The sequence below is a fragment of the Styela clava genome, chromosome 8 (assembly GCF_964204865.1).
Source record: "Styela clava chromosome 8, kaStyClav1.hap1.2, whole genome shotgun sequence".
NCBI classification, from domain to species: Eukaryota; Metazoa; Chordata; class Ascidiacea; order Stolidobranchia; family Styelidae; genus Styela; species Styela clava.
Genome location: NC_135257.1, coordinates 12,739,068 through 12,760,719, shown reverse-complemented (window position 1 = coordinate 12,760,719; position 21,652 = coordinate 12,739,068). Strand labels below are relative to the sequence as shown.

The following is a 21,652-nucleotide window of genomic DNA, read 5'->3' as shown; positions in this document are numbered from 1 at the left end:
TCCCTAGGCACTTATAACTTTGTTATTAAGCTTTTTGTACCTGTCTGTATCAGTTTTCACTGATATCAATTAAGTCCTCATGGTATTAGGACCATGACTTACAATCAACTCCTACTCATGATTCTGAATTGAAAATATGTTAGCTTTCAACCTATTGACTCCAGGTTCATAAAATTTTTAACTCCCAACTCCCAACCATAGACTCCTGAGAAAATGAAATTTTAATGATGAAGACTGTTAAGACCTCCTAGTCAACATAATTTTTTCAGTTTCTGTTAAAAATTTTGACTACAATGATATCACCATTAAACATCTAAAATTCTGACCACTACGTTGTAGAATTCCAAATTTTGAATTCCCGGGTTTAATTAAAATATACCAAACACCGACTCCACAGCCGTGTTTGGTACAAATAGAATTTCATTGTTCAAAATGTGAGCTTAAATCAGATTTTTGATTCAATTTTGGATAAAAATAGTGTGATGATAAAATTTTTTTGTATGTCGATTTGTAGTTGATGATGGTGAAGAATTCAAACCTGTGAAAACTCGTAGACGAGCATCAGGATTAAAACGAAGATCTAAATCATGTGATACAAATGATAAAAAGACTGATAACAGCAACAATAAAAGTAATGGAACGACTCGGACACCCAGAGATATAAAGACAAGTGGAGGTATCCATGCATGGTGCTTACTTATTAAAGCTAAATATAGGATTTATCCTCGTATCAGAAATATTAGCGATTGCCAAAGAATTAAAAATATACGCTACTCAAAAAAGCCTACTAATTCTCAGCTGTCAATTCAGAGATGAAAGATTATATAAGTGTGTTAGATTCGGGCGAGAATTGGGAGATTCCAGTTGAAACTCACTCAGGCAATTGTGAGCTTTACTGCAATGGGGGTACTGGTGCCCGTCTACGTAAATGTCACTGTTATTTCATGCTTCTTTTTTCAGGATCTTCAAGATCTTCATCAGTTGGCAAGAAACAAACAAGTATTCGTGCGAGATATTGGGCATATTTATTTGAAAATCTTCGTAGAGCTGTTGATGAAATATATGCAACCTGTGAAACAGATCAAAGTGTTGTTGAGTGCAAGGTAACTTGTGTGTGCAATGCTGTTTTTTTCATTTCAATAAAAAAGGCATATCGGTATCTAGTCCTGTCATTTAATCAATAAGATATGATCATATTTTCTCACACAACATAACCAGTGGCCAACAAATTTAAGCAATAATTTTTTAACATAAATCACACAGTAGGTGTTACTAGTTTCTTTTTTATTAGGATCTTCTTTCCCAGCACTTATGTGTGTTTAAAAGTACTGATAGAAGTTAATTTGATTTTACTTGGACTTCAGACTACCTTTCCTCCATCGCTTTTCATTTTTGATTTTATTGTTTTAGGAAGTTCTTCTAGTTTTGGATAACTATAGACATGATTTTCAAGCTCTTATTGATTGGATAAATCTTCAAGAACGTATAAATTCTACTGATGTTGCCAACAGGTAAAGTCATGGTGTCGTGATATTTCATAAAACAGAACGATCAAACTTAACAGACGAGCAAAACTCAAGTTAAGGATAGCTAAAACTGAATAACAGACTACCTCACTTTAAAATTATATTTCTGAATACTGGATATTGCAGAAGTGTGAAATAAAGTATAAAATAAATTAAATGATCCATATCACCACCAAAATTCTCAATGAAATGCAGTTCAGATTATATAAAACTAATACCTCTAGTTGGAATTTTTAGCCTGCTTTGGCAGTGTAGGGTATAAAACCCTGAATTGAGATTTCGAAGCAGAGTCACTGCAGTCAACTAGCCTAGTTGTCCACCTGAAACATGAGTATAACAGATTTCATAAAAAAGTCTGTGGTATTCGGGTCATTTCGCTTCGATGACCTAAGTTAAGTCTCTGAAAAACATTACTAAAATATCCCTAACACTGCTATATAGTAGAATTTTTGTATTTTGAGAGTAACTGATTCGCAAAGAGAAAGGTATTTCTGTTTGTAGAAGTCCCTATCATCATTCAAACAGCAATATAGTGTTGATATAAAGTCTTTCATGTCAACTAATATTTACTGGTATTGACACAGCATTAGTGGGTGCATATTTAGTTCTTAGCGTGTCCGTGGTCGCTTGAAAATAATAAACCTTGCTGCACGCTGTAAAAATTTTTCAAATTCGGTATCATTTCGCATTACTTTTTTAGACCTACATCTTTGGCATGGGAGGTCCGTAAATCTTCACCAGGTCGGCCAAGACAAAGAATGACTCCTCGTTCTGGACAACAACCTCCCTTTTCAGGTCTTACTCAAAATGCTCCATCATCGACGACTGGAATCACACCGACAAACAGCATTAAAAGGTGTCTCAAGTTCCCAGATGGGAATGCTGGGTTAAATGCAACCTCAAACAACACTACTAATTCTGCTCTGTGTGAGAGCAAAACATCATCTAATTCTTTGCTTCTTCGGTGTGTTGTAGCTTTTGCACTTCTTGCTTTTAACAGTTAGTTATAGTGTGTTTTTCAAAGAAAAATAGACTTATTGCATGCTTACACTTATTATTCTAGGGATGTCTAGGGCTGGGCATTTCAAATCTCATATTCAAATCTGTTCAGACTGGAATTTCAAATCGCCGCCATTTTTTTTTCATCCGACCTTAGGTCGAGGTGAATCGTTCATTTTTTTTATTTAGGTCAAATTTTTAATATGCATGTCTGACATATGACTTTTCTGAGTGAGTTAGTGATGAATCATGTTTCTTACCATGTGTGAAATGAACACTCAGCAAACTGTCAGAATTATAGCATGTGTGTTTTCACTAATTTATGTGTCTGAAGGACCCATTACAATTAAACAGTCAATACAACAACATAACTTCCAAGTATTCGAGATTTGATTCAAAAAAACATTCAATTCGATTCTGAAATCGTATCTGAAAATGCCCAGAACTAGCCATAACCAGAGATGTGAATGTCTGAAATATTTCATTACCCGAAGTTCTTGATGATTGCTAGATTGATCAAATATTTAGTCTCAACAGTCCAATGATAGTCATGCCTATATATTGGTGTTGATGAAAGATGTCCACTGCTCACTCAAGGTGTAATAAATGGAATAGTTAATGCTGGATTTGAATATATCTGTCTATTCAAAAATATAGTAACCCGTACTATCATCGTGCTTCATATCTGAATCCTTCTGATAAGAAAAGTTGTGAAGGCATTGCATAAAACTCAGAAAAAATAAAGCCACATGATATGAATGAGTTAGTATTAATATGTAGATTTAATTTTGCAGGCGTAAGTCTTGCAATATTTATTATTCCGTCAACAAACAACTAACATTGATATCTAGTTATGAATTATGTGGTCTATTTGCTTCCTAACTGGGTCTGCATTGGGTCCACCCCAGACTTCTTTCAGATGAACAGTTCTTGGTATCGGAATATGCTATCTTTTCTCTTTGTGTTTATTTGGAATCTATTTTTAATTTATTTGGTGATATTTGCACTGGCACGATATGGGGTTGAGGTTTTCAGTTAGGTGTAATAGGCAGTGATTCTGGTGGTTTGATTGATATTCTCACTTTGGGATGGTGAATTACTTACAACATAGGTAGAAGGTTGAATGCAAATATGAAAAAATATTATTTACTTTATTATTTTTACCTCACTTCTTAAAATTTGTTGGATTCAGTAATTTGACCATTCTCTGATAATTTAGCTAATTTAATGTAGATGAAGTCTAACAATGACAGTATTTTGAAATTTTGTTGAAATTAAAAAAAAAAATTTTTAACTGTATTTTCAAAGTATTCGAATACTCTGTAATTCTTTATCTTTGGATCAGCAATTACAAATCTTAGATCATGAAATGTGGGACTTTCATGATTACAATCGATGCAATAATTTGAATATGTATACAACTTGATTGTTGGTATCCTCTATTTACTAGAATATTTAATTAAAATAGTTGCCTAATAATTGTTAGCTTTAATTTTACTAACATAGAAAAATGTTGTAGATAGTTATGTTTTGTGCTTCATTAACAATTTCAAACCTTCAACTTTGAAAAAAAGAGTTGAAATAATAATCATGGCTTAATGTAGTTTTTTCATATTTTCATTTATCTAATATTGTTAGTCAAAAATTTTTATTTTTCGAATATATAAATTTTATTAATATTTTCTTTCATAGCAAAATAATCCCATTATATGTTGATTTTTAGGAAATTTACACAAATGGTAATTTTGCTATGCTATTGTACCATAACGAAAATTCAGGAATGAGTTTTGTTTTTCAGTTTTGACAGTTTTGAGAAAAACTCATTATATTATTGCATGTACCTCAATAAATAAATGCAGGTTATGTAGGGCAAACATAATTAAGCACATAACTTTGTAATGAAACAGGCTCTTGAAGTCTGCACTCAGTTTTTCGGGTTTTAGTCATATTTTCAACCCAGAGCCGGAGTCATTTTTTTAAATGCCCCAGAATTTTGATTTGTATGTAAATTTTTTCTCGAATTCCACAGCCATAGGAATTAAATTTATAATCTGTTTTCCACCAGTTTTGTAGATAAATTTCACTCTTAATTATCTATATTATATAACAAGTAATGAAAACACAACTAGCTTAGCTTGTTTTCGTTTTAGATCAAATTTTGACAAAAAGCCTGGATCTACAACTGGTACAGTATCCTGGGCTGACAAAGTAAAAGGAGTTACAAACGCGGTTCCTAAACCAATCGCACCACAATCTCAAAATCAACCAAAAACAATGGCTCCACAACCTAACAAAAAAACTGGCAAAGAGAACACTGTGATCAGTAAAGCTAGTGGATTAAAAACATCTGATGGTATGACTTGAAACTCTTCTAGTATTAATATTTTATATTCGTTTATTTTGAGTTACGCTGCTATTAATGTTTCATATGGAAGTTATAGTCACGCTGCAGCTTCTAATTATAACATTTTTTTCAGTTCTGTACAAATTTGTTTTTTTTGTTAAGTTGTTTATGTCAGTTGCTCAAACTGACAATTTTTAATAAGAAAGTGGTCTAAATTATTTCTAAAATGAGAAACTTTATGTATCAGATATCAGAAATAACTAATTTTGAATACTGGTATATTCATTTTGAACATTATTGCTTGTCACTACACTGTTTTTATGATAAATTAAGCACATGAGCAGCATGTTTCAGAACTGTGTAGAGCTAATAATTCTGTCTATTGAATATAAAATTCACACACAGAGGAAGAAGGTTGGGAGAGAGTTTCGTCAAAGAACAAACAACCGAAGGTCAATCGAGTTCATTTCACAAAACCGAAGGACAAACCTCAACAACCTGCAAATACTGATACAAATAAGAGAAAGGCTTTATCAATTATCAAAGATGATAATTCAAATTTAGTTGTTGTCAACGAAAACAAAGAACTCGTCAAAACTGATAAACTTGTTGCAGAAAACTTGGAATTTTTTGTTGATTCAATCGCTGAAGATTCGCCTATTACTCCTGTATCCGGGAATTCAAGTTATTCTAATTTAGTTGTGGAAAGATCAATGGGTAGGAAACTTTTTGATAGATTATTGTTATTACATTTTTGACCCCCCTCATTTTAAAGGTAAAATCTAGCCACAAAATTGCATATCATAAAGTGGTTTACTTATGGTAGCCAATGCCGAATCCAAAACCAAATTATTTTCTATGTCCGATACATTTATTGTTGAATATTTCCATAATTTGTACGAATCGCTGTATATTGTTGGAGATCAAATTTGATCAAGATGCCTATTTTCCATGCTTGTACTTGTTAACTGTATCTTTATTTCTGGCAAGTGGCAAGTAGCATTTTCTCAGATGGCTGAGCATGACCTGTGATGTCATCAGTTACAGGTGACAGATCATGACCAAAAAGCTGTGAAGGTGAAGTGGTCATGTGCTTTCTGTACGTGAAAGCTCTCAGGAGTTACTTTGGTTACTTGGCTATGGTTATTGGTTATCCCTTGTTTCGTTGTTTGAGGAGCGAGAATATTATTGAGTATACAGAATTGCCTATGTATTCAATTATTCTTTTTGTTTTTAATTATTTTTTGTGTGATTTATCTATTCTTTAATGTTGTATTCCAGCTACTTCCAGCACCTCATCATACAGTGATATAGTGGGTGATACTGCTCAAAGTGAAAAATTTGATGAGGATTCATCACTCAATAAAGTTTTGTTCGTTGGAAATGATAGTTTCCAGGATGAGGATATCTCTCTACAAACTCTTGAGGATGTTGAAGCTGAATATTTTAAATCTGGTGGGTCCTCTGACACAAAGTGGACTTATGGATCATTTTGTATTTCCATTCTTATTCTTGTTGGTATGAAACAATCGCTTTTTTATACTTAACCAATTGCTTTGACATTTTCGGTTGTTGAAGATTGTATTTCTGTGGGTTTTAACCTCTAAGGCAGGGGTGCAACCTGCGGTTATTTGTATCTGGCCGGCCCTCCTGTACTATTAAGGTTACACACCCTGCTCTAGGGAATTTTTTTTGTGTGCGATGCGATGACGTTATCAAAGTTAAAAAGTGCGCACCTTGTGGGGGTTCCGCATTTGTGGTCTAGTGATTAGACGAAGTTGTGAAGGCCACCGGTAGACTAGGTAGTCTATTGTGGCATACCCATGCTTCTTACCCATGTAAGAGTTTTTTAAGTGTATAAGTATAGAATATGACATCAGAAAATCTGACGCTCACAAAATTTTAGGTTTTGCTATTTGTATACCCAGTCTATGGTTGAAAGTTTCACATTTTTTCTACTATTGATAGAAACAATTTGTTGTCTTTCATTAGGCCAAAGATGAACTGTCGTATCGTTTTGCTCAAATTTTACGGTCTTTGTTGGGTTGGGGTGGTGTTTTATGTAGTTATGAGAAACAAAACCACTTTTCATATGAACTGATGGATTTATCTATCGCTCCAAAGTTTTCAATAGTTATATATTAATATAAATTGAACCTTTATAATGGTCAACGAATTCACCTCACCTAACCAATAATGGACTTTGTGCTGGTACATTTGTACATTGCTCTCTTATGTAGTAAGTCTATGTTTTCATCTTTGTATTATTTAGACCCAACGTTGTTGCCTGTTGATGGTGAAAGCAATGTAATTGAATCATTAGAGGAGGTTAGTAATATTGCAAAATTTATTTCTCCTGTTTTCCTTAATATGCTCTTGCATGACTACAGAAATATAAATACATCAGTAACTTAGCTGGTCATTGTCATTTTTCTTCTTCTTTTATGTTCAATTAATTAGAGGTGTTGATTCTATTTATTAGCCTATATATATATATATAATATAATAGCTATAATATATACAGGGTGATCAGACCAAGTGTAGCCAAATGTTTATTGAAATATTTACAATATAAAATGTAAAAAAAAAAATTATTTTGTAGAAAACAGCATTATAAAGTTAAATAATACAATTCATTGCTATTTTTCTCCCTTACATTTATATTGTAGATATTTTAATGAACATTTGTCTACACTTGGTCTAATCACCCTGTGTAATAGCTTTAATAGATATAGCTATAATAAATTTTCATTTTTCTAATAGGATTTCGAAATTATGGCAAAATAATAATATAATAGAACTTTCATTACACTATGACATAAAATGCTATGATATAACCATACTGTTTCTTTTAGACGTCTGTGTAGTTAATACAATCTTATTTTCTTAGTTATCAACTGTGGTGAATGAATGAAAAGTGGAATCTATTTTTCTATTTGTATTTGTATTCTGTCTGCAGACTGGAATCAATCATAGTTTCTAATAGTGCAAGGATTATAAAGCAAAATATTTTGCTCTTTGTTTCATTTAAAGAAGATATTTTTTTATTCACATTTTTTTTTTCACCAGGACTCTGACTCAAAAACAAATAAAGCTCTTCTTGAACATGATGCTTCAATCGCAGCTGCTGAACAAGAAGAACAAGAGTTAATGAAAGAAATTGAAGAAGAAGAAAATAAATATATTGATGTTGATTTGGAGGAATCAAATGAAGCTGATACAGTTGGGTGTTTAGATACATAAGAGATCACATCACTGCCCTATATATTATCTGAATAATCAATTCATTTAACGAATTATTCATAACTCTTTGGCATAAATCCGATGCTTCCATACATATGCATATTAATAAAGTTTGGTTCATTTCTTCCGAAAATATTTATAACATATTCGTTGTTCACCTTATGGTATATTTTCTTGTATAAATAGCATTGATCAAAGCCACTTCATGAGCGCTTGTTCCATAGAGGAGAAAATTACTGATAGAAGAGTTGCAACTTGCAAGCATATATTGAATATATATATTATTTTTTGGACGAAGAAGTCACTACATATTGATGAATTTGTAACTTCTATGGGATAAGTCAGGCTTTTTCCAGAACTATAGAGTGGAGAGTCCGATTTCCATTGCTGACATGGCGGCCATGGTTTCATTTTTTTCCATATTGTAATCTCAAGTCTGTATTGGGGTTTGCCAGCAGCAAAGTTCGCTGTGCCTCACTCTCAATTTGGTTGTCCAGAAATAGGGGGAAGAAACTGGAAATCTAGACTTATTTTTTGTTCTCCCAAAAATTTGGGACAATATTTTTTACAAGAGTATGCTCTCATTTCCAAATGACTCAACATCTGGTGAATATTCTCATAGATTCCACAAACCTGTTCTATATCACACTTGAATAGAGAATCATAGAAGTTATCTCATTGTTTTTAATCTTTACACAGCCAAGTGCATCTAGCAATGGAAAAAATTCACTGGAAAACTCACAGGAAGGTTCTGATTGGAATAAAATTATGGCCAGATATGAAGGTATTCTGCAGGGACAGAGATTAGCTCTTTTTCATTGTTTTATTTGTTTATATTATCTTGGTCCTGTGTACAGGAGTTTGCGAAATTGGAGCCAAGTCTGAGCACCTCTGTTCATGTGACCCTGTTTTATCATATTGTTTTTTTACTTAGCTTGTCAAATTGCTGTCTAGGTTGGACATGTATTCGTTGCTATGTATTTCAACTGTTTAATCCATTTATTACTACTTGGAAGCATAGTTCTTTATTGACTTCATCATATGATCAAACCTATTGCATAACTTCGCAGCACACTCAGGGCTTACAAACTTGGCGAGCATACTCATACGTAAAACCGAACCACTGCAGTATCATTATTCATTGCTCCGTTCAAAAGTGCATACCATCATTGGTCAATTTGCCGGACTTTAATTTAAAATTTACAGCTGAACAAGAGATGCATCAGGGAATGACATGGGGTGATATGATTGATGAAGAAGAATTAAGAGAACCTGGTCGAGCTGTTCAAATGCATGAAAAATTATCATCACCATCTAGAAAGAGGTTCGATTCGTTGAATCAGGGTATTCAAGAAAAGTTGTAAAAATAATATAATCAGTTTAAGCATATTGTGATTTTGTTTCAAATGGGTATAAAAAAAATTGAAATTAATTTGCGGGGCATATGTATGAAATACTAAATTATTTTGATTAAGACACTATTTTCAACCTAATCATTACGTAGGTTAGGACTCAATATGTATATGGGTATATTTGCCATCGATTCAGATTTGCACTGAATTTCATACCAACTTAATTTTTGACTTCCAAAAAATTAGGAATGCCCTTTTTGGGATGTATATCATCCTTAAACAATTCAGGTGTGGATAAAATTTTCAAAAAAATATTTACATTATCACAAAAAATTCCTGCAAGAATATGTCTTACATTTTTCAGAACACCTGCTGAATCTAAACGTAAAATGGAAGAAAAACAACGATCAGCTTCGTTGAGAAGACAGAAAATGGTTCAAGATAAAACTGAAAGAATTCATGTATTGACTGAAAAAGTGATAGAAGTTAAAAATTTAAAAGATGACTTAATTTCTGGGAGAAGGGAGTTGTTACAGGAATTACATGTTGTAAGTGTACTGTTAAGCGAGACCAAAGTTCTGTACTATTAGTTAGAGTCCAGTGGTTCTCAGTGGTCCTCAAACTCCATGATCCTCCACCTTCCAAACACTTTCATTAATTTGTGGTGCTGCTCTTCGATAAAAAACCTACCGGTAGTTTTGTTCTTTATCAAGTTTTTTGTCAGCTATTTTATTCTCAATGTTTAAAAATATAAAAACCCAACAAATGAAAGTAAAAGAATAAATGCTTTACACCCAAAGAAATAATATAACAAATTTACTTTACAAATCGACACATATTATAAATGGCACCCTGTTGAGGGCCTTTCCTTGTGGCCCCCGGAAGACTGCCCTGTGACTCCCTAGAGGGGACGAGGCAAAGTCTGAGGAACCCTGTAGTGAAGCTGTTGTATTAAGCGTAATTAAGTTAAAATTCTCTCATTCAAATTTCAAACCGCATGACCACCACTTTACTCTGGGTGTAATTAAATTGGCTTTCTAAAAAATATTAGCTCTATATGTATTAGTGGCGGCTTGTGTAGAGGCTTGTTGAGAGTAGAGGCGCAAAAACTTAACATGAATAAGTAGGCACTTCTCATGCTATAGCACATAGCAGATCACATAGTTTCCTATATCTTGTTGAATTTGAACATTTAGGAGAAACTTCAGCGGGCAGAGCAGCAACGAGCAATGAAATTAATGAAGATTGTACAGAAAGCGCAAGCAGAAGAAACTAAAGTCAACGAAATTTTATTCATCAATGAACTTCAGGTATAATGAAAATGTTAGCATTGTTGGGGCTCTTTAGTATATTTTTAATTATATCATTGCAAATAAATTTGTTTATAAGTTTTGTTTTCTATCTGGAACTACACTGATACAAATAGGATATTTTTACAATAAGCCGTAATCAATCCACTCAATATTCCATGTTTTATGTTGGTTAATTCTTTATGCAAATGATGAATAAATAGGCCGTTTAATCCAAACATGTTAACAAAAGCCGAAGCGATTTATTCTGATGCAAAGCATTATATTCAACTTGTCGCCAAACAAACACCAGCGATTTGATGATAACTTGGTAGGTTGATAGAGAAAGAAGTAGAAATTCACTGGTAATAGTACTATTGATGTTGTAAAAAAATGGTTTATGTGAAATGGATAGTTATTTGAAAGAGTGTTTATATAAGCAACTTGTTAATATAAATCATTTTTATTTTATTAGAATAGGTAGGAAGCAAAATCTATATCAGTAATAGAATTGAATAGTTTGAAGTACATACTTTTCGAGCTGTAGCCTCTATTATGTGTTGTTTCACTACTCTTTCCAATTTCGCTTCATCTCCTTAATTGAAATAATTTTGTTTGAATAGAATAATTAGGTCATGCTGTCACGCTTTCAGTATATATACAATTAAGTTTGTTAGCGTTGTATTTCTGAAACAAAATTAATTTTCATAATATTCTTAGGAACAAAATAAAAGACATGATGTACTGAATAGATTACAAGAGCATGATGCAAGATTACAGGAAATACAGCAGGAACGAAATAAACAGCAAGAGGTTAAAGCTGCAAAAGAAGAAAATGTAAAGGTAGGCTCGAAATGTGGTCTAATTCATTCTTCGGAGTTGCAATGGATTCTGGAAAATCTGCAGCGTTTTTCTCGGTTAAAAGTTCCTTAAATAATCATATTGTAATGAAAATCTAAATTCGAAGTTGTATTGAGATATGAAATAGCAGTTCTTTATGAAGCAAAAAATCCTTGGAATCTACAAGGTCGGGTTTGGCAAAGTACCTTCAATTTTCTACACTCTGTATTAGTCAAACCCAAATCCCTGAACTATAATATCAACTTGCTAACCACTACAGTGCTAGGCCATTGCAAACAGTTGGATATTGGCTAAAATTCTTCTCATTCAAATAAACCTATGCTGTGAAGTCTTGGAAAATTCACAATCGACTTCTGACTCTTGGTGGGGAAAAATTTTGACTCAAGTTGCCAACTTAGGTGTTGAGAAATATTTTGACTCCCGACTCCAGACTTTTTGTTGTCAAGAATTTGAATATCACTCTAGCTTCGTTTGCTTGGCATATGCAAACTTTTTTTCAAATAAACTGTTAAAAATGCTTAGTATACTTGAGTTTCTATAGAAAGTGTGTCTTCTATTATCACCCATGAGAGTCTGAAATACTATCTCTCTTGTCTTTGACTCCCTCCTCTGAGGACTTTGAAAATACGACCTAGACTCCGGTGTAAACAGGCCAGACTTAGACTACAAAGCTCTGAATTAACTTGTTAGATATATTTCACATTGAAAAGTTCTGGTGATTGCATTCATTTTGCTGCACAATTGAACAATGTGAACTTGAAAAACAGACCAGTCTTAGCTTTATTTGTTAGTTCTTCTCTTGTGTTTCCCTCAGCAACCTTTATGCATCACTGTCTACTTGTCTAGAGCCCTGTTCAGAGTGGAGGCATGAAAACATTTCACAAAATTCTATCCATTATTCACCACATATCCAAAAGCAGAATTAGTGGTGACCAGTGAGCCAATGACAAAAGTCAAGAACAGGTCTTCGATGTTGCCTATATACTATGGAGTTGTTCAAGGATCTGTGTTGGGCCCCTTGGGATTTTTAATTCAAGAGTCATTGATATAAACTTTACTTTAAATTTTTTATAGTATTTAACTGAAAATTTTTTTGTGTAGGAACGACGAAGATTGCTTGAAAAAGAACGCCAGGAAAGACTCAGTGAATTAATCAATAAAAGAAAAGAACAAGATTCAAGAATTGAACAACAAAAACAGGAAAAAGAAAAAGAGAGAGAAAAATTGGCAAGAGACAAAGAAAGGTAGGAAGTCCGTATTATTTATCTTCAATAATCGAGATAATATACTATTTTTTACCATATTTCACACAATCAATTTCGGGAACAATCGATCATATAAATATTCAAAGTTCATGCATATTGATACAGTGGAGTTGTTGGAGCTACAGCCAAGCTTATCATAATAAATGATAAAACTGCATTTGCTGTTTCATGGTAGTGGTTAAACTAGGAAAACAATGATTAAGGTCTTAAAGGCTGGAGGTAAAAAATGAAGCTTCGAAACCATTGTGATTTCAAACCAGCTCCCCACCCCAGATCACAACTTAGTTAAAAGAACACAATTTTTGGATCTCCGCTATAGGAGACCCTTATTATCAGTTTTTCTGTCTGTCTGTGTGTCCGGCTCTGGCGTCTTAACGGCTGGACCGATCTAAATGAAATTTCATTTGGGGGTTATCCTGTCACCCTAGTACTGTGCGTTTTATAGAAAGTTGGGATTGAAGTTTCGTTTCCATGGCAACATCGCAAAAACGCACCGATCGTTATGAAATTTTCAATTTTTCCACAATTTATTGCAGTTTTCTCGTTGACCATGTCGAAAATTGAAATTCCAAGAGCGCTACCTTCTGCAAAAGAAAACACTCTTTTGAACAAGTCGTCTTTCGTCTCGATATTCCATGAACTGGAGAAGCCTTAGGGATTTTAGTGAACATCATTTTAATCGTTAGCTACAGTATATCATCATGCGAGAATGTCTACGAAGCGCGCAGCGTTTAAAATAAACTGGCAGTTTCGCTAACCCGTTCACTTAATCACGCTGCCATTTATAAATTCACAAGTTTCTATGAATGGTAACCGGTTGAGTACGGGCCTCAACCATGCGCGGAGATCCTGGTCGCCTACCGGCTTGTTCTAATCTAAATAAGTCAATTACACATTATTCAATGAAGGCAATATCAAGTACATAATCCTACCCGGGCCTCCGTGATCTAACAAAGTTAGGCCATCACTTTCTATTTTTTTTTTTGTATTGTAAAGGGGTATTCTTTAGAACCATAATCCTTGCAATTCAACCGCAATCCGTTCTATCCAATTCATTTCACCTTGACAGCATTTTACCATAATCATATTCATCATCGTTAGAACATCAAATGTGATTGAAGAATTTGCTCTCACTAATTTCACACATTTATAATTTAGAAACATTGCATTTAGGACATTTCTGGGCAAATGATGAAAGAAAAGGCCGATTTAATTAAACCGTGTTAAAAACAAGCCGAAGCGATTTATTCTGATGCCACTCATGATTTCTATTAAGTTGTGTTACTGATATCATCATTAACTCTGATATAAAAAATGACCAGACATATACTTAATTGACTCATATGTGAGAAATTACTTGACATTCATCTCTTGTGTGGAATATGCTGAAACACATTAACCCAAGTTTTTTATGACCTAGACCAAATTCAGATTAGATTGAGATTTTGAAATCAGAGATAGCCAATACTGAATATTTCACTATTTAGAATATATTTCTGATTTCTGAAGATTTTCAAATACTTTTTAAATTTGGGGCAAGGCCATGTGGACAATTACATGAATCATCATATCTTCAAAATGAAGCTCTGAAGCCATTGTTGTTTCAAACCAGCTCCCCAGGCCTGAGAGAGATTTATTATTTTGTTAACCAAAAAATATAGTCACCAATGTAGTTAAAAAAGTCAACAATAATATGTTGTTTTGGTATGGACAAGAGAGAGAGCGATAGACCCATACGATCATAGACGTCAACTCCCACAACTTAGTTGAAACTTAAAATGATAGAATTTTTTTGGTTAGACATAGTCAATTACACATTATTAAATCAAGGCAATATTAAGTACATTAATTGTACCCTGGACTACTGAACTGGGCAGCATAAGAACCTGAGAGCTGTCTTTCGTGATACCAACACAGTTAGGCGATCATCTACTAATCCCCCAAAAAACAATAATTACCCGATTGAATAGATGCTTGAAAATGATTTGTATTAAATTCCTGTAGCCTTGCTTCAGTCGCTCAAAACTTCATGAGGATGAGGGAGTGTTTAGTTATGCCTCTTCAGCGAACCACTGGCCTTTTCATCAGTGTTTGAAATTTTTCCTAAGTGTTTTTTCATACTTTTGCAGAGAAAGAAAAATTCGTTTATCTGCTTTAAATGCAGCACAACAAGAAGCTGTGACTGAACTTCAGAAGAAGATACAAATAAAGGTATTGGGTTTCATATCATATGGATATTTTCTGTGACATACACTATCATCTATTTATCATGCAATGTAACCTTGGTTTAAACTAGGATTGTTGACTTAGGTGAGAACTGATAATCTGTCAGGCTAATATACACTATTGTAATGTTCAAACTCTTTTTCAAGAGAAAATATTAAAGTTCTCAGTAGTGATAGGCTGAGAACATAGTAAAATTTTTTTTGAAATGGGGACGTGGCAATACCAGATATTTCGTACGATGTGTTCTATGGCCTAATTTGATCATTTGCTAACAAAATAAAAAAAAACCTACCCTAGATACTGAGATTTTACGTTAAGACCTGGTTTTTATTCTAGTCTCAAGAAGTTATATTCTCCCTAATGTTACCCACTTCAACTTATTGAATTAACAACACAGCATGATGAGAGTGAAAGACGTCATCAAGAGCAGTTGGAACAAAGAAAAGAGAAAGCACTTGAACTTAGTCTTGGAAAATTTTCTCTATCATCTAGTGGTAATCTCCAACCAGGAGAATTACAAAGCACGATTTATGAAGGTGAAAAAGCAGCACAAAGAGCAAATGGTGTCAACAGTTCACTGGACTTGTGTTTAGTGTCAATGTAGGTTTCACTTCAAAGCTTTTTTTTGATATAGAGAAAAAAAAAATTTCTGCGCATCGGAGTTGTTGACTTGAATCATTGAGACTGTAAGTTTACCGCTTCCTGCCTACACTTCTGTTGCAAGGGAAACTTACATAGCTATTGCTTAAAAGCCTTTTATCAGTACTTATTTCATTCATACTTAGACTCTTGCTGTTAACAAACTGTGCTGTGGAAGTATGAGAATTTTTTTTTCTATTTTGTCATGGCCGATCATTCACAGCTTCCCCTCCAAACAAGTCCATGTATGAGCTTCCACTGATGTATAATGTAAGTATCTATTCTTTTTGAAAGAGCAGTTTGTTCTTGTCTACACGATTTATCTCCCTGATAGCGTTTTACTTAAATCGATCATCATCCTTAGAACATCAAATGTGTTTAATGACTTTGCTTTCAGTAATTTCACACATTTATACAAGAAACATTGCTTGGCAAATGATGAGAGAAAAGGCCGATTTAATTAAACCATGTTAAAAACAAGCCGAAGCGATTTATTCTGATGCCAAAGTGATTTCCATTATTTCATTTTTTTTGGGTGCGATGACATCAAAATGAAAAATTGAGCACCCCGTGGCGGTTCCGCGCTGGCGTTGGTTGCTATCTTCGTTTTGGTCTTTATATTCATATATTTGAGCATTGCTCTCTTGTTAACTGTGCTATTAAATGTAACCGTATAAACGACCTCACATATCCTTCTCTCACATGTAAAGAACTACTTGACATTTCCTATTCCTTGGGTGAGATATGCTGAACAACTCACCGACTAACCCAATTTTTTTTAAGACCTGGGCCAAATTCACATTCATATCCAGATTGACATATTGGAAAGGTTTATATTTAACTGAAATACATATATAGATCTATAAGGTGTCCATGAAGTCTTGAATTTTTTTAAAATTGCGAAGGGAATTTATTGTTTTGGACCTCACAGATGTATTAAATGAAGTAAATAAGAAGAAATGAAGTTAAGATATATAGAGAACTGACTTCATATCAAAATTGAAAGTGTAAAAGGACTTTATTGACACCCTGTATATCAAAAATTATTATCAGTAAATGAGAGCAATGTACTAATTAATGGACATGAAGCTACCGCTACAGTAAACATATGTTTGCTGAGCAAGAGCCTGGGAAATTGATCTGCAGACATTTCCTATCATGGAGCAATTTTTTTGAATATTTGTAAAGTTGGGGTAAAGTAACAGTCCCCATTTAGCCCGGAAATGCTTTAAAACGATTGTCAAAGTAATAGACTTCACTGCGAGTAGACTCTTCCATCTTTAAGTACTGAAACTTAGTCAATCGGTCCTGTATTTTGATAGAAGTGTTTTTTCACGCGATGGCAACAGCATGAACATCATCACCCACAAGAGTTTAAGTTTAGCAGAAGGATCCAAATGTTCATTAATGTCATAATACTACTATTGAATCACAATGTCATTCAATTTCTAAACAGGGAAGAAAATGAAACAGGAAAAGGCGATGCATCTGCAGGTACTAAAAATACACAACAAGATGGATCAAATGCAGTCATGTCTCCAAGAGGTTGCACAGCAGCTGAAGAAAAAAGGGTAAATTTGTTTGTTTTTCCTATGCCTTCAAATCATGATACAAGTGATCGTAAGTTCTCACTTCACATGCTTACTCTGTTCATCTCATCAAAGTATTGTATTTATCCTTACACAAAGCATAGCATAAATTCCATTTCATATGCTCACTTTTAAAATTTGCTCCACAATATGTATCTATACTAGCTTAAAACATTGAGAGAATTTGGACAGGTGTGCTCATTTTTGAGACAGCAGGCATCTGAAATGCTGGAAGAATTTAATGTGAAATGGAATTTCACAGAAATTGCATCCATTTCAGGAACAGTTCATGAATGCAGTTTAAAACAAATGTATATGTAAAATGAATCATATATACCAAGACTGTTTTAAAAGTAGCTCTTTTTGGTTATCATTCACGAACAGAAAATATTTATATTTTTGTTAGGGGCTCATTTATGGATTGTTTTGCAATTTATCCCAGAGTAGCTTAGTAAAATAGATCTGATCTTCAACTGAATTTTGAAGTCACAGACGCCAAGAATCAATAACTTTTTTTTATCTAAGTGTCGATAAATGACCCACAATAGTGAAATAGTTCAATATTCTAGAATTTTGTTTGCCAATTCAATTTTTTCTGGATTTCAAAATTAGCGTATTTGCTGAAAAAATTTGCAAATTCTCCAGGTTAAAACAAAATAATTCGGTCTCCAAATATGCATTATGCATCATTATTAACATCAAAATTAAGGACTTTGATAAATAGAAGACTTCAAAAGCTAGTTCAAGTCCGCTACATGAAAGGAAAACTTCATCTCGGAGCCTTCGGCTCACCATGAACTGCATATTCTAATCCTCCCATAAATTTGTGTTTATACGAGATACTGAAGTTTAATGCCAGTTGAATTATGATCTATAATAAGTTGATAAGATGATCTATAATAATAAGTAATGTAAATCTCTACTTTTGCTCCAGATTGCAAAAGAAAAAGAAATTCAAATGAGAGAAAGGAAAAAAGCAATGAGAAAAAGAATGAAAAAATTGAAAACAAGAATGTCATCAAGGTAAGGAAAGTGTTTGATAAGGTAATCCATCTGTTATTCTAAGGGATTTTAATCTACATATACTCATTACAGAGGGAAAGAATTTCTGAAGACATTAGATCAGAAGTCATCAACCACGTCCAGCAGTAAGAACAAGTAGGTTCAATCTTCTTTTCGTCACTTTTTCATCATATATTATAGCACCTGCAATCTTTTTACATGGATTTTGAATTTTTCCAAAAATTCATTTTTGAAACGATTACTTTACATGCGAATTACTTTATGTAAAATAATATGATAAGGCAAAAGTCAAGTGCACTCTCAGAAGTAAACTCATCTTTTAGGCAATGTTATAGGACTATGCGCAGCCACTTAAAGGCATGAGTTACTGAAACCATTTAAGTGATGTGATAGTATATACGTGTTACTCGTCAATATATACTAACTGACCTGAGATATGAAACAATTCTACATAATAAAAACATTTAGATGACATTGATTACTTGTTACCCTTGCATTTTATCAACCTATTTTTTCTCACAGAGTATACAGACTAGTGAAAGACATCAACCGTCAACTCGCAAATCAAAAAGAGAGTAGTGGTCCCTGGCCAGCTAATAGAGTGTCAGCTCTGGATCGTGCATTGGGAGAAATCAATAGATTATTAGAGAAGAAGGTAAATATATAACTTGGACAGTGTTCATTAAATGTAATATAAAATTTACCAAAATGTTCCAATATGCCTCGAATAACTCCTATGTCCGCTCAACGCCTTGATGCGTGTGAAATAATGAACTGAAAAATTAAATATTTCCTCACCCTACATGGTCTGGTAGGCTGTCAATAGATGTGCTTCGTCTTCTGATTAATACGTTTTATAGGTCTTTTTGTCCCCAGTATTAATATGAAAAGGAAAGAAATGAAGTCTAAACAATTGAGTATTCCATATCAAAACCTTGTTGCTTTCTTAATAATTATAATTTAGCTGATGGTCAATTCTTTGAGTGGTACCTGAGTCTCGACATAATCTGTCAAATAATAAAAGGTCTTTGTCTTGGATTTTAGTTTTTTTTGGTCAAGCCCAACTCTCTTTTAAAGTGATTTGTTGCGCCCTATATACCACAATCAATATATGTGATGAATGAAGCGGCAGTCTCTATCTAGGATCTCCTCCTTGTTTACGATGTTTTTTCGTTCCTCAGTCATTTTGCCCTTGGCAATTTCAAGGCGTTAAAAAGGCTACAGTCATATCTATACATAAAGAAATATTCTTTTAGTTTTTGCTTTTTAAAATTGACAAACGATGATGGATGAATCAAATATGCACTGAAAGTACATCATGTTGGACCTCTTCCAATATCCATTATGCTTGTATCATATCATATTTTTCATGTTGATTATATTTCACCTTGAAACAAAAAAAACGTTATCCCGATACCACTTCTGTTGTAACTTGATGCTAATTGGACGAAATTGTTTGTTTCCTATAGCAACCATTTTTTAAACACACAGAATGCATTGGTATCTCAAAATAGAGTATAAAATTTTTACACTTTGGTAAGCGTGATAATGCACTGGTTTAGTCTCGGATATTATAATTCAGTGCCTGGCCATGCTTGGTAAGACTTAGTTTAGGGATAACCAAATGCTTATTGCCACGTATGCTTATTAGCATGCATACTGCATTAAAATGAATGTGTTTTTAAGCCGCATATCGCATGGTATCAAATTTGTATGTCTCGTATTACCGCAGTTGAGAACCGCATTACTCATCCAAGTTTAGACTCCGTTAATTACGGTTATCTCGGTAGAAATATGATTTATGTATACTAATTAGCATTTTTTTGCAAATTTTGATAATTTTTGGCACATATTTTGTTGTTTTTTCCCTCAAAAATGAATTTTTTGTTCATGAGATAAACAAACGTAACGGAAAACATGACATACAGTTCAATCCATTCTATCTTTGTGTGAGTGCATAGTACACAAATTATAGGCGATTGCGATCTACCCCTAGTTTATATTCAACACGTGGGGTGGCCGCAAAAATTGTGGATTGATAGCACTTCAAAGACTTTTATGTATAGCTCTTAGCGCGTCAGTGGTTGTTTGCAAGTCTTTCATCAGTAATCTTTCTATCTCAAGTTGAGGGCTTGAGACCAAGCTCTGTTCGACATGTATAAAATCAAAAAAAGTATAGCCTACATACATTTTTAAATTCTAGGTTTATCTATAATACTTTAAATTCATGCTGTTGTTGTCAAAATATGATGCTCGACTGATTTGTTAATTGGATTTAATTAAGATGTCGACATGACTGATTAACAAAACACTTTTTAAAATAGTAAGTAAGATCGTGTTGGCAACCGGCCTTGCTCTTAAATGTCTGCGTTGTAGAACATATTCCTCTACAATAACTTGCTGTGTTCAATGTCATCGCATGGTACAGTACACCTAGCCATTGCTTATGGCTTTCGCAAATTCATATCTTATCATACCTTAGTCTGCATGATACTAATGCGTGGATATTGGGAACATTTTATTATCATATTCTTTAAGGTATGGTCACTGTCCGTTAATTTTTGTCAAGACTGACAAAACTCTTCTCCTATTAAGATGATCAAACATGAATAAAATTGTGCTTTTAAATAAATTTAAGAAATATTTGAAAAACTTATGATGAAACAAATGCTACTTGACAAAATTATTCCCTGAAATTTAGAATTGTAGATGATCGAAATTTTGTCACAATTCAAAAACTAACTTGGCCTTCTTTTTTCTTACAATTCTTCCAAAAGTGATAAAAATATTTTTAATTAGATAACATAAATCATTATTCATTTATTCCTTCATTCTGTGCTGCTAACAATATATAATCATTCCAACCGAAATACGATAGGATAATATTGCTATATTCAAGTGTAAGGATTTAGATTTTGATCTTCTTGTCGGAAGCACCGGAATTGAATATCTGTACTTTGAAGATGTTTGAATTTTCACATATTTTCCCTATGCATTAAAGAGTGGTCATGCCTGGCCTTGTTTTTTCTTCAATTCCTTCCCTAAGACATCTCTGGGTCATGTATGGTGAAGTAAAATATGATGCCGACTTTTCGCTTGTGGAAACAAAAACATCGGATTTTCAGATAATCTCAATTTATTCACTTGTTCTTTTTCACACGCCATTTTTAATCCACCAACCACTTGAAACCGCCATTTTTATTCCATTTTGCAAATGAATGATGTGCCCTCGGCGTGATACATGAAAGCTAAGTTCAACAATGATATATTGAATCAAAATAATCGCTCTCTTGACT

At 33.4% G+C, this 21,652-nt stretch overlaps 1 protein-coding gene across 2 annotated transcripts in view; it reads left to right on the top strand.

The window, feature by feature from the left end:
* The window catches only part of LOC120345316 (S phase cyclin A-associated protein in the endoplasmic reticulum-like), a 76,678-nt gene that overhangs the window by 1,722 nt on the left and 53,304 nt on the right, over nt 1-21,652 (top strand). The window contains exons 3-23 of one of the 2 annotated variants that reach the window (XM_039414714.2): nt 515-676; nt 961-1,103; nt 1,411-1,511; nt 2,227-2,490; nt 4,676-4,878; nt 5,275-5,586; nt 6,151-6,324; nt 7,142-7,197; nt 7,939-8,091; nt 8,812-8,896; nt 9,319-9,436; nt 9,829-10,012; nt 10,661-10,774; nt 11,474-11,596; nt 12,716-12,858; nt 15,009-15,090; nt 15,503-15,705; nt 17,201-17,315; nt 18,268-18,356; nt 18,429-18,491; nt 18,879-19,011. In XM_039414714.2, the coding sequence (XP_039270648.2) occupies nt 515-676; nt 961-1,103; nt 1,411-1,511; nt 2,227-2,490; nt 4,676-4,878; nt 5,275-5,586; nt 6,151-6,324; nt 7,142-7,197; nt 7,939-8,091; nt 8,812-8,896; nt 9,319-9,436; nt 9,829-10,012; nt 10,661-10,774; nt 11,474-11,596; nt 12,716-12,858; nt 15,009-15,090; nt 15,503-15,705; nt 17,201-17,315; nt 18,268-18,356; nt 18,429-18,491; nt 18,879-19,011 (3,020 nt within the window). The remainder of the gene's footprint in view (nt 1-514; nt 677-960; nt 1,104-1,410; nt 1,512-2,226; nt 2,491-4,675; nt 4,879-5,274; nt 5,587-6,150; nt 6,325-7,141; nt 7,198-7,938; nt 8,092-8,811; nt 8,897-9,318; nt 9,437-9,828; nt 10,013-10,660; nt 10,775-11,473; nt 11,597-12,715; nt 12,859-15,008; nt 15,091-15,502; nt 15,706-17,200; nt 17,316-18,267; nt 18,357-18,428; nt 18,492-18,878; nt 19,012-21,652) is intronic. The other variant, XM_039414715.2, reaches the window with a different exon arrangement.